Here is a 13042-nt window from a genome sequence, read left to right as displayed (position 1 = left end):
TTAGCTTCCAATGACCGCGCCTGCGCGACGTTTTCAACACCTGCAAAGTGATTACTTGTCCAACAAAATAACTGACAATATAGATTAGGCAGCAATACTAAACTGGCTAAACATCACATCATTTCATTTGCCTTAAGTAGGTGCATTAGTTCAAAACAGGTGCGTTAAAGGTCAATTTCTTTCATAACGTGCATTTTATTTATGGCACCACAATAGGCCATACAGACCACTAATCGTTAAACCAGGTCTTCAAAATCATTTGGGCGTGATTTATAGCGAGTTCACAGATATCCCCTACAGTCCAAATGCAATATGCGGAGAGAAATTCTGTAAAGAGCATTAAATGCCTCCTGCTGCCACTGAAGAATATCCAAAGAACATTTACACAACTATGACAAGTTAAGTATTTCATTAATCATCACCAAATCTCCCAAGGGTAATTACGTAGTAGACTGATTTCATACTCTCAAAAGTAAATTACATAGATAGGCCTATTTATCCGGCTCATGTTTTACTTCGATTGAACGTAGGCTGGACTGCGATTACACTTTCATAGAGACACACTAAATTGACTTTAACATGAGCAGTTTACGTGCTTAAAATGAAAAGAAACTGAATTTCAAATTACATAAACACTTACACACAATGCTCTATATTTTCACAAGAGCCCTAAACACATTGCGCCGTGCATACTCTGAGCCATGAGTTCGACCTTAAATATAGTTCCCTTGGAAGGAGATTGTTAGTACAGTTGGGCAGTAGGATTGTGAATGGGATTATAATATTATGTTATATAGCTGAATGCATTTCACACACATGCCACGAAGTAATGTGCCGTGCCATGCATATCTCAGTCTGAAAGGACAATGTATTTATACATTACGCCAGCCGCATTTCTGCAATAACATATTATTGTTAGAAATACTCTGACTACTGGGCTGGAGTTCCAGTCAAAGCCCCAACTTCAAAAAACAAACCAAATGGAATATACGTTTTGATCCATATGCGTTTTAGCTGATAAAATATATAATATTTTATGAGCACACAACTTTATAACTTTGTGATTTTTAGCAACATGGGCAACTGCATTTGCATGAAACAGAAAGAAAAGTGAATCTGAAATGTGGAATCTTGTCCAGACCTAAATGCATTTCTATTTATAGCATACATCTATATATACCAATAGCCCATAACTCAGTAGGCTCTTTCACCTGGACTATAAAATCAGAAAGATGCCCTAATTGATGCTGAGGAGAGGACAAACAATGAGACGCAGCAGATTTGTTGTTTTCGTCACTACAAACGCAGTCTAAAACCGCTTATATGCACGTTTACACGCGGCTTTTCATAAATCCTATAGCTACACATTTGATTTCATTTGAAATGAAATACAATCACTTCCATAACAATGAATACCATTTTAATAACGGTGTAATAATACATGTTTCCTACACGCGAAGAAATATGTTTTATGTTCAGATTTAGCTGTTGAATTGATTTAAACTTTCTTTCCAGAAAAGCATGAGATGCGATAGATGCCACATTGAAACTCACCCTTACCTTCACACAACAGTAGGATGACCAAAAATATGTTTCCCAGAGAGAAACCACACGTTGGCCCCATAATCGCCAGTCATAAGTGAAAGTTTCTGGATGAATAAACAAAAATCACGCGTAAAAGACCTTTGGATAAAAATGCAGCCCAGAGTAAAATATCAGTTTTCCCGCACGTAGCTCGTCCGGGCCAGGAGTCACTGACCGCGTCCCTGTCCCATTGATATCTGCAGATGTAGCTTTTGCTACTTGATCGGCTACAGCGAGAAGGGCAGGGGGAGGTTCAAATGAAGCGAATATACTGCCATGTATTTTCCGGTCCTGCCTGAGAAGCACAAGCGATACCATCTTCAGGAAAATCAAAAACAAGAATATCACAAAATGTCAAATATAATGAACAGACCCTACTCATTTACCTATTAGTGCTATTAAAAAAACACAATTCAAATATAATGGGCTTCTGTTTGTGAAGTTTATTGTAAAATGTAATGTATAATATATCGCAATTTCACAATACAATTTAGCAATAGACAGAAACATTATATTTTCAGTTTTAAAGATGAGAGTATATATATATATATATATATATATATATATATATATGTGTGTGTGTTGTGTGTGTGTTGTGGGAGTGTGTGTTCCTTGTTTATGTATTAATTCCAACAGAGGACACCCATTAGTTTTAAATATATTAAATTAGGTGTTTTAATGTCATCTATACCCTGTAGAAAGGTGCCTTTAGTCTTTTAATATTATTTTCCAGATAAGTATGACTTACATTATTATTTTCAGCCATGACCAGGGAGCAACTGGGGTTAGCTGCCTTGCTCAGGGACAGAATGACAGATTGTATCCATGTCCGCTCTTATTCTATCTAACCTCTCGCTCACTGGTCAGATGATCTAACTACTAGGTTACCTTTCTGCCTTGACTTTAGGTCATTTGACTGCATTTGACAATGATAATGATGATAATTCCTTTCAATCCATATAGGTAGTCTCCTCTTAGCAATAGAAGGCAAACATTTAAATAAATACATGAAGTATTGATAGTAAAACTGACTAGATTCCATTCATAAGAGAGAGATGTGCTCTTTTACTCTGTGACACTCAGGCCCAGTTCAAGGGTGAAGGTGTTACCACCAGACATTGGTGTGTTTCTAAAGTTGAAGGGTGTGTTTAAGTCTGGGATCATTCTCAGGCTGACTGGTTATCTTTGTTCCTGTTGGTTTCTGTGGAGTGATGCATTACTTTGCCCCCAGGGCAGACCACCAGTCAATCACAAAGCAATGGACTTTAATCAATGTCTGTGCAGCCAAACGAGGCACTAAAACAAACACACAATGAGAAACACACATGCCTGCACACACTTCCACCTGCGCAGGAACACCCTCAGCATTGGCAGCTCCTAACTGGCTGTGTAGTAGGGGAGGTGCCAAATGGTGACAGAATTTTCGCATCAACACATGTATACCGCTCCCTTCAAATAATCAATTATTGCTTCACAAAAGAAACATATTACTAGTTAGTAATCTTTTGCTCTGTTAATATGCAGGGCAAGAATAAATAATACTGGCAGTAGTAAGCATAGATCCTCACTGCCTGATGTTTCACAGTGGTCTCACCCCTCTACTGGGATAAGGAAATGAAAATGATTAAATCTTGTACATTCTCTTAAGTTAAATGCCATGAACGTTTTATTGTTAGCTGGGAATGTTGTTCAATGTACTGAATACAATATACAGTATCTCACAAAAGTGAGTACACCCCTCACATTTTTCTAAATATTTGAGTATATCTGTTCATGTGACAACAGTGAAGAAATGACACTTTGCTACAATGTAAAGTAGTGAGTGTACAGCTTGCATAACAGTGTAAATTTGCTGTCCCCTCAAAATAACACAACACACAGCCATTAATGTCCAAACTGCTGGCAACAAAAGTGAGTACATCCCTAAGTGAAAATGTTCCAAATTGGGCCCATTTTCCCTCCCTGGTGTCATGTGACTCGTTAGTGTTACAAGGTCTCAGGTGTGAATGGGGAGCAGGTGTGTTAAATTTGGCTAGTGAATATGAAATTAATATATACACTGATGAGCCAAAGAATTACGACCACTTGCAGGTGAAGTACATAACGTTGATCATCTCCTAACAAGGAGACATGTCAAGGTCTGGGAAGATTAGATGGTAAGCGAACAATCAGTTCTCGTAGTCAAAGACCTGAGCAACTTTTAGAAGGGCCAAATTATGGCCAGGCGATTGGGTCCAGAGCATCTCTAAAAAGACAAGACTTGTGGGGTGCTCCCGGTCAGCAGTGGTGAGCACCTACTAACAGTGGTCTTAGGAGGAACAAACCACAAAGCGGCAACAGGGTGTTTGGCACCCAAGCCTCATCTATGTATGAGGGCAACTAAACGCTATCCTGTCTGGTGCAAACTGATCAATCAATCAAATTTCAATCACATTTATTTATAAAGCCCTTTTTACATCAGGAGTCACAAAGTGCTTTTACAAAACACCCAGCCTTAAACCCCAAGGAGCAAACAACAATAGTGTTGAATTTCAGTGGCTAGGAAAAACTTCTTAAGAAGGCCGAAATTTAGGAAGAAACCTAGAAACGAACCAGGCTAAGAGGGGTGACCAGTCCTCTTCTGGCTGTGCTGTGTGAACATATTAAGACTATAAATTGTAATAATTAATAAATGCATGTGGGCTGAGTCCAGTCTATTTAAACCTAGTCCAGGTCGGAAGCATGACCAGATGGACAAGGACAGGGACAACACGGGTGGGGGTCAGCAGAGTGGCAGTTGAAATCATCAGGTATCGTCTTGATCTGCTACAAATCCAGCAGGACTTTAGACAAGGAAAACAACGGGACTTTCAAGCCTGGTACTCCTCAGGTGTTGGCCAAGACCTCAAAGTTCAAAACAGCAGGAGACAGGGAAAATGTAGAAAATGCATTCCTTAGATGTACAAGGATTTACAGTGGAGAATGAGAACTGACCCTACTCCCCCAGCACAATAATATAGCAGCATAAGACCTTGGGGCTGAGACAGGGGGCTCCAGTGACACTGTGGCCCTATACGGGGGAGGCCCCGGACAGGGCCCAACAGGCAGGAAATCAATCCACCCACATTGCCAAGCATCAACCAAAGGGATCCCCACCAACCGCAACTACCCTAAATGAGGGCCGAGTATTGCCAGCAGAGTACAGCCCAAATGCCCAAGTGCGCAACAGAGAGACAACAACAAGCCAGTGACTCCGCCCCTGAATGGCATTGGAGCGAGGGCATCCCAGTGGCGATGAGAGCCCACCTGGCAAGACAGCATGGGTGGACAGTATCAAGCCTTTCTGGTCACCTTCACACCCCTGGGCCAGACTACACTTAATCATAGACCATGCTAAAGAGATTAGTCTTTAGTAGACACTTGAATGTCTGTAGTGAGTTTGCATTTCTAACCTTAATTGGCAAATCATTCCACAATAGTGGAGCTCTATGAGAGAAGGCCTTGCCTCCGGCTGTTTGTTTAGAAATTCTAGGTACAATTAAAAGGACTGCACCTTGCGATCTAAGGTTGTGTCATTTCAGCGAGGTAAGTAGGAGCAAGTCCATGTATTGATTTATAGGTTAACAATAAAACCTTAAAATCAGCCCTAACCCTAACAGGCAGCCAGTGTAAAGAGAGATTAGTACTGGAGAAATGTGTTCAAATGTTTTGTTGTAGTTAGGATTCTAGCAGCCATGTTCAGTACTAATTGAAGTTTATTTATTGATTTATCAGGGTAACCAGAAAGAAGAGCATTGCAGTTCTGATCTGATCTAGAAGTAACAAAAGCATGGATTAGTTTTTCTGCATCAGTTTTTGATAGAACGTTTCTGATTTTTGCAATGTTTCGAAGATGAAAATAAGACACTCTTGAGACATATTTAATATGTTCATCAAAGGAGAAATCAGGGTCAAGGGTAACGCCGAGGTGTCTTACAGTTTTTTGGGATACGACCATGCAGCCATCGAGGTTCACAGTGAGATCTGCCAAAAAAGCTGTTTGTTTCTTGTGTCCTAAAACAAGCATTTCTGTTTTTCTTGAGTTCAAAAACAAGAAGTTCTCTGTCATCCACTTCCTAATGCCTGAAACGCATGCTTCCAAAGTAGCTAATTTTGGGGCTTTTCCATGCTTAATTGAAATATATAACTGTGTGTCATCAGCATAACGGTGAAAATTGTTAGATTAAATCACCCAGAGGCAGCATATATAGTGAGAACACCAATGGGCCCAGAACCGAGCCTTGAGGAACACCAAAACATACCTTTGATTTGTCAGAGGATATGGCTTCCACATATACAAACTGATATCTTTCAGATAAATAAGATTTAAACCAGGTTATAACATGTCCACGTAGCCCAATACGGGTTTCCAGTCTTTCTAAGAGAAGGGAGTGATCAATAGTTTCAAAAGCAGCAGTAAGATCAAGAAACAAAAGGACGGATGCGGAAAATTTGTCTGAGGCCATTAGTTCTATTTTTGTTACCTTCACAAGTGCAATCTCAGTATTATTATGTGGTCTGAAACCGGACTGGAGCATTTCATACATGTTAATTGTCTTCAGGAAGGCATTCAGTTTTTGGCAAACACATTTTTCTACGATTTTTGAGAGGAACGGAGGTTTAATATTGGCCTATAATTGTTTAATATGGATCCAGATTCGATTTCTTTTTAGAAGAGGCTTTTGCTATTTTTAGTGAGTTTGGTACACATTCGGAGGAAAAGGTGCAATTAATTATGTTCTGATTGGGCTATTGTGGTCACAGTAAATGTTAATGATGGTTACAGAAGGAATGTGTCACAACACACAATGCATCGCACCCTACTGTGTATGGGGCTGCCTTGCCACAGACCGGTCAGAGTGCCCATGATGAACCTAGTCCACCCTTTTAAGTGCTTACAATGGGCATGCGAATGTCGGAACTGGATCTTGGAGCAGTGGAAGAAAGTTGCCTGGTACCATGCATCACGTTTTCTTTTACCTCACATGGATGGCCAAGTACGTGGGCACTGTTTACCTGGGGAAGTAATGACACCAGGATGCACCGTGGGAGGACGACAATCCGTTGGAATGAGTGTGATGCTCTGGACAATGTTCTGCTGAGAAACCCTGGGTCTGGGCATTCACATGGATGTCTAATTTCATCCATGCCGCCTTCCTAAACATTGCTTCAGACCAGGTAAGCCTCTTCATGGCAATGGTATTCTCTGATGGCAGAGGCCTCTTTCAGCAGGATAAAGGCCCTGCCACACTGCACACATTGTTCTGTAATGGTTTGAGGAACATGATCAAGAGTTCAAGGTGTTGCCCTGGCCTCCAAATTCCCAAGATCTCAATCCGATTGAGCATCTGTGGGATGTGCTGGACCAACTAGTGCAATTCATGGTGGCTCCACCTCACAACTTACAAGACGTGCTGGATCTGCTGCAAATTTCTTGGTGCCAGATACCACAGCTACCACAGGACATCTTCAGGGATCTTGTAGAGTCCATGCCTCAGTGGGTCAGCGCTGTTTTGGGGGTACGCGGAGGACAAACAGCATATTACAGTAGGCAGGTGGCCATAATGTTTTTGCTCATCAGTGTATATCGTTTATGGCATGTGGATGGGAGTTTTACTCTAGTTATTATTTAAGAAATGTTGAAATACACTCACCTAAAGGATTATTAGGAACACTGTTCAATTTCTCATTAATGCAATTATCTAATCAACCAATCACATGGCAGTTGCTTTAATGCATTTAGGGGTGTGGTCCTGGTCAAGACAATCTCCTGAACTCCAAACTGAATGTCAGAATGGGAACGAAAGGTGATTTAAGCAATTTTGAGCGTGGCATGGTTGTTGGTGCCAGACGAGCCGGTCTGAGTATTTCACAATCTGCTAAGTTACTGGGATTTTCATGCACAACCATTTCTAGGGTTTACAAAGAATGGTGTGAAAAGGGAAAAACATCCAGTATGCGGCAGTCCTGTGGGCGAAAATGCCTTGTTGATGCTAGAGGTCAGAGGAGAATGGGCCGACTGATTCAAGCTGATAGAAGAGCAACTTTGACTGAAATAACCACTCGTTACAACCGAGGTATGCAACAAAGCATTTGTGAAGCCACAACACGCACAACCTTGAGGCGGATGGGCTACAACAGCAGAAGACCCCACCAGGTACCACTCATCTCCACTACAAATAGGAAAAAGAGGCTACAATTTGCACAAGCTCACCAAAATTGGACAGTTGAAGACTGGAAGAATGTTGCCTGGTCTGATGAGTCTCAATTTTTGTTGAGACATTCAGATGGTAGAGTCAGAATTTGGCGTAAACAGAATGAGAACATGGATCCATCATGCCTTGTTACCACTGTGCAGGCTGGTGGTGGTGGTGTAATGGTGTGGGGGATGTTTTCTTGGCACACTTTAGGCCCCTTAGTGCCAATTGGGCATCGTTTAAATGCCACGGCCTACCTGAGCATAGTTTCTGACCATGTCCATCCCTTTATGACCACCATGTACCCATCCTCTGATGGCTACTTCCAGCAGGATAATGCACCATGTCACAAAGCTCGAATCATTTAAAATTGGTTTCTTGAACATGACAATGAGTTCACTGTACTGAAATGGCCCCCACAGTCACCAGATCTCAACCCAATAGAGCATCTTTGGGATGTGGTGGAACAGGGGCTTCGTGCCCTGGATGTGCATCCCACAAATCTCCATCAACTGCAAGATGCTATCCTATCTATATGGGCCAACATTTCTAAAGAACGCTTTCAGCACCTTGTTGAATCAATGCCATGTAGAATTAAGGCAGTTCTGAAGGCGAAAGGGGGTCAAACACAGTATTAATATGGTGTTCCTAATAATCCTTTAGGTTAGTGTATGTGTGTCGCATCAACAAAGGCATGTGTATAATCTCTACCTGGGAAAAACTGAATCTTAATAACTTTGCTGACAGCGAAGAACAAATTAAATCCCCGGATAGTAAGTAGAGTCCATAGAGATTATACACATGGCTTTGTTGATGAAAAACTTGTTTTGCAGAGGCCTAACACGTTTTGATGTAATTAACTTTTCAGTAAACCTATGACTTTCTGCATATCATGATTAGTGGTCTTTCATAGATTTCATAGATTGTGCTGTCCAAATTCAGAAGTCCAAACTCCCAAAACAGTCCTGGTTCTCAACAATTTGTCAGCCTTTCTACTGTAGCTGTATGGTTACTTTGGCAAAGTATTCCCGAAGTGTGCAGCCACACGGCTATGCTTTCTTCCATCACACTAATAAGTATATTTTTCTAACTAATAAACATATTGCTGTCCTCTGTCATTTTAAACTGCAGCTTTGAGCTTTTGCCAATATGACAGTGATTGAGTGACTATATTGCTGGCTCTTCGGTGCCATCTAAGCTATACTTCATGTAGACAACTACGTTCATGAATACACAGAGGCCCGGTTGTTCATTTCAATGCCCCAAAAGTGATCCATTCACATTGCTCTGTAAGAGTCATGTGAGGAAATCCCTAGAATCTCATTTGTGCAGCCCACACCCATAGGCAAGCAATTTATATCCAATCCCAGCGCTGAGCAGTCTGCCCAACCCCCAGAGCTTCTGTGACGCAATAGTAGGTAACAGAAAATAATGTTTTTACAAAATTTTTGAAACATTATAATGTCAACACTTTTTGCACACTTTCATGAAATGTATCTTTTTCCCCCCAACCAGAAGTGGGACTCCACTGATCCCCTCTGATTCTACACCCACTGATCATAATACACGCCCGCACATGTAGCACAAGGGTTACGCTTAGTGCTGTTGTGTAAGTTTAGAGGGGATCTGTCAAAATAGTGGGCTGTTCGCTACTTCATTAAGCAGCTTTCTTAAAATGTTTGTACTAACTGTAAGTCACTCTGGATAAGAGCATCTAAAAATTACTCAAATGTTTTGTTCACATGGGTTAACAAACCAGAGGTCCTTGTTTTTGAGCCAATCAGTAGGAAAAGATACATTACATGTCCAATATCACAGTCATGTTGCTAACACACAAAGACGTTATGTGCTTGCCTCCGAGAAGCATATGTGCCTCTGCCCCTCTTGAAGTCACTTGTTAAATTATAGGGCTAGGTCACCTTTTGAGCCATTCCATTCTTGGCTTTAATCTGTATAAATGTTTTTGGCAATGCTTTTTCCTACTAATTGCTGAATTTCTATCAAGGGGTTGCCATTCTCTGAATGGAGGATGGAGGAGGCTGACAGCAGTCGATGCAGAGCAGCATCCTTGTATAGAGCCAGTGTAGGAGAATGTCAGCATTGCTTCAGTATAACTAAAGTATCTCCCTATGCTAATGCGACTTGCTTTCTACTGAATATGAATATGAAGGCCATCAAACTTCACTTAGCAGAGTTAGCTGTGCCAAACAGGAGTGGCTTTTTCCAGGTGTATGTAGCCAGTATAAAAGCTCACCAGGTTGTTTTTGAGAAGAAAGTGTTGTGCGGCACTTAGTTTCTCTATTGTAGAACCTTTGTCATAATGACCCCTAAGATCCCTACACTATTTCACCCTTAGGTCTGCGGTCCCACAATCCAGATAATAGATGACATGGGACAGGTGGATTTCTCATGAAGGTCACAGATACAACCTTGAATTTGGTACAGTGTTTAGACATGCTGACTGGCTACATGTCCAAGTTGTCCTGGGCCCTCCGAGGTGCACAGATTTTTCACAAAGACATGGCGCTCAGTATAACTGTGAAGCGGAAGGAAAGCCTCAATTACCTGTAAGAAGTTATGACTGGCCATTCCTCATGTATTAAACTTGAAATTAGTATTGTCATTACAAGCAAGGGTCATGTTAGTATATTAGGGGACTATGTGATTTTGAAGGCCTAATATGAAAGCAGCATTAAAAGTACATGTGCCTCATTTCCTGTATAATGTATTAACAAAGCTTAAGTTACCACATGTCAGACTATAGGAATCTGGAGACATATGGTCGATGGGAATCAATACAGAGACAAGGAAATGTGCAAGCGATCTCATGGTATGTGGAACAATAATGTTGTCTGGGTATCCTTTTTGTCTGGAAATGTAATACGGCATCAGGTCTGAACCATAGATGAGTATGCGCTATTAGAGATGTTTGTACAATACTGTATTTTTGTATCCTTCTGATTTTTATTAATTCATATATTCCTTCAATATTGTGTGGGGAACAAATATGGATACTAGACAACTTCAGTCTTGTGTTTTGGTCAAGAAGACCTGATGCACTCATGAGGATTTGATGTCACTACACCCATGTTGCAACATATAATTACAGCCGATAAAGAGATTACACAACCAAACAGATGAAAAATACTGATTTATTGGATTACAATCAGAGAATGAGGCTTTGAAAACCAGAAACACTTACTACTAAACCACTTCAACAGATTTAGAAGATTCAGAATCTATGAGATTGTGTTTACTAATTGATTTTATTAGTGAAATATAGAGTGCAATTAGCCAGAGCCAATTCAAAACAGTCCTCTCAGGAAGGGAGAATAAATCTTAAAAGAATGACAGATTCCCCTTCTGTATCTCCGTAATTGCAGAGATGGAACATGGGAATTTCGCAGGACAATATCAATCAATCATTGAAATAGAAAACGTGTTCTTATAATACAGTAATTGCTGAGCGCTTGGAGCAATATAGCTCTAGCTCTAAACAAACCCTTTTTTGGGGGTGGGGGGGTCTACATATATAGCTCCAAGAGCTCTGAGGAAATGTATTGTAATATGAATACAATTTCTCAGTTTTTTTTATTTTTTATTCTAGTTTTCTTTTCTGGGACCAATAATTGGGCAGCTTCAATATCCGTGGCTGAATTGAGCAGATGGGTTATTTCCCTGATTTTGCATTAGTATGAGTGCAAGAGGTTCCGGCCATATTAATGACACTCCTTAGTGAAATGTCCGTCTTGACCCCCATTAAACTGCTGTCACTTGGAGAGCAGATGGAACAGACACTGTGCCTTAAAGAGGTGGAGTGGCCATGGTAACAGACACATAAAGGCTTCCCTGGTGTAGGGGAATCACTGGCTCTAATTTGTTAAGTAGCACCTTAGTATATTTGATTTAATCACTATATTCAGTGCCTAACACAATTGACACCAAATAAAACATCCCAGGGTGTCCATACTAGACTGTAAATCAGACATCTGCTTTCAAAAACAGTTCCTGTTTTGTAACTGATTTGTAGAACCTCCAGCTACCATACAATTATCTAAACAAGACTGGGTCTACCCTATGGGTCTGTCTAATAAGCATTCGTAACGTTTAAAATGTCTCTATTTTTGTATTTTTTAAATTACATTTCAGATTGTTAGCAACACCTTATCGTATTCCCAGACATCCGCCCAAATGCATGGAACATCTGTGGGAACAATGTGCCTAACCTGGTCATTGTTAGTTGATGATAAAGTTGTGAGAAATTCCTGATGTCATCGGCATTGCCCTAATAAGCTGAATCTACTTGCAAACCAGTTACTGGGAGTAAAGGGGGCAATCACGCAATCATCGGTTATTGCTGAACTTTGTTCATTTAATAAATTAAATAAGTCTACAAATTTTATTTCTGGGCAAATATTTATTCACAGTACTGCATCACTATGTTTACACTATGTTTCTAAGTTTATTTAAAACACATTTAAAGCCACCACACATTTCAAAGTGAAACAATCAAATCAAGCATTTCCAATAATTGGAACTACTTAAATAGCACATATATCAAAATAGGGCAGTCCCAAACGATGACCCTGGAATGCAAGAAGGTAATGAATATCGTTGGATTATTTTAGATTTTGAAAAATAACTTCTTCCTGTACAGCAGGTAAGAGATGAGGACCCAAAGGGTGGTGGCCCACAGGTTCTGGAACAGCATCTCCCAATGGCTTTCCATGAAATGCATCTCCCAGCTGAATGGGAAGTAGGGCCCCAGAACAGAGTGGCCAAAGTACACAAAGATGGAATTCATTCCTGTGGGAATGACCACAAACAGGAGGTCAACAAACAGGAGGTAAACATAATCCAAAATCAAAGTCATGGTTTTAACCTGTGCCTATACAAATCTTTCACTTTGGAATTAGTATGTCATTAATTCCCAAATATTAAAACTGGTTAATGTTGTTCAAATAACCATACAGGCACGACACTGTTTCTGTTACATAAACTGGTATATTGATAAGAATGAAACCCATGTTTCTGAATGAATAAAGAAGCTGAATATAAAGATTATTCTTATTATTATTGATTATTTTCCAGAAATAAAGCCTGTCTGTGTATTAATAGTAACAAAGAAACAGTAAAGGCTGATTTCATGTCTGTTTTGGATTACAGATATATCAGTTAGAATTGTTTGTATTGCTTGACTTAAGACTTTTGACACACTCATGCATAAGCCACATGTTTCAGGT

At 40.3% G+C, this 13042-nt stretch overlaps 1 protein-coding gene across 9 annotated transcripts in view; it reads right to left on the bottom strand.

Moving 5' to 3' along the window:
* Positions 1-13042, bottom strand: part of ret (ret proto-oncogene receptor tyrosine kinase) — a 103287-nt gene that overhangs the window by 58242 nt on the left and 32003 nt on the right. For 5 of the 9 annotated variants that reach the window (XM_029120592.2, XM_029120593.2, XM_029120597.2 and 2 more), the window contains one exon: positions 11047-12605. The exons of 2 other annotated variants lie outside the window; for them this stretch is intronic. In XM_029120592.2, the coding sequence (XP_028976425.2) occupies positions 12424-12605 (182 nt within the window). In that variant the 3' untranslated portion in view covers positions 11047-12423. Of the gene's footprint in view, positions 1-1554; positions 1809-11046; positions 12606-13042 lie in introns of those variants that run through there. 2 more of the 9 variants (XM_034292914.1, XM_010901522.4) reach the window with 2 other exon arrangements.

This window comes from Esox lucius, chromosome 6, assembly GCF_011004845.1.
Source record: "Esox lucius isolate fEsoLuc1 chromosome 6, fEsoLuc1.pri, whole genome shotgun sequence".
NCBI classification, from domain to species: Eukaryota; Metazoa; Chordata; class Actinopteri; order Esociformes; family Esocidae; genus Esox; species Esox lucius.
The sequence above is the reverse complement of the archived record's forward strand: the minus strand, read 5'-3'. Positions and strand labels throughout refer to the sequence as shown.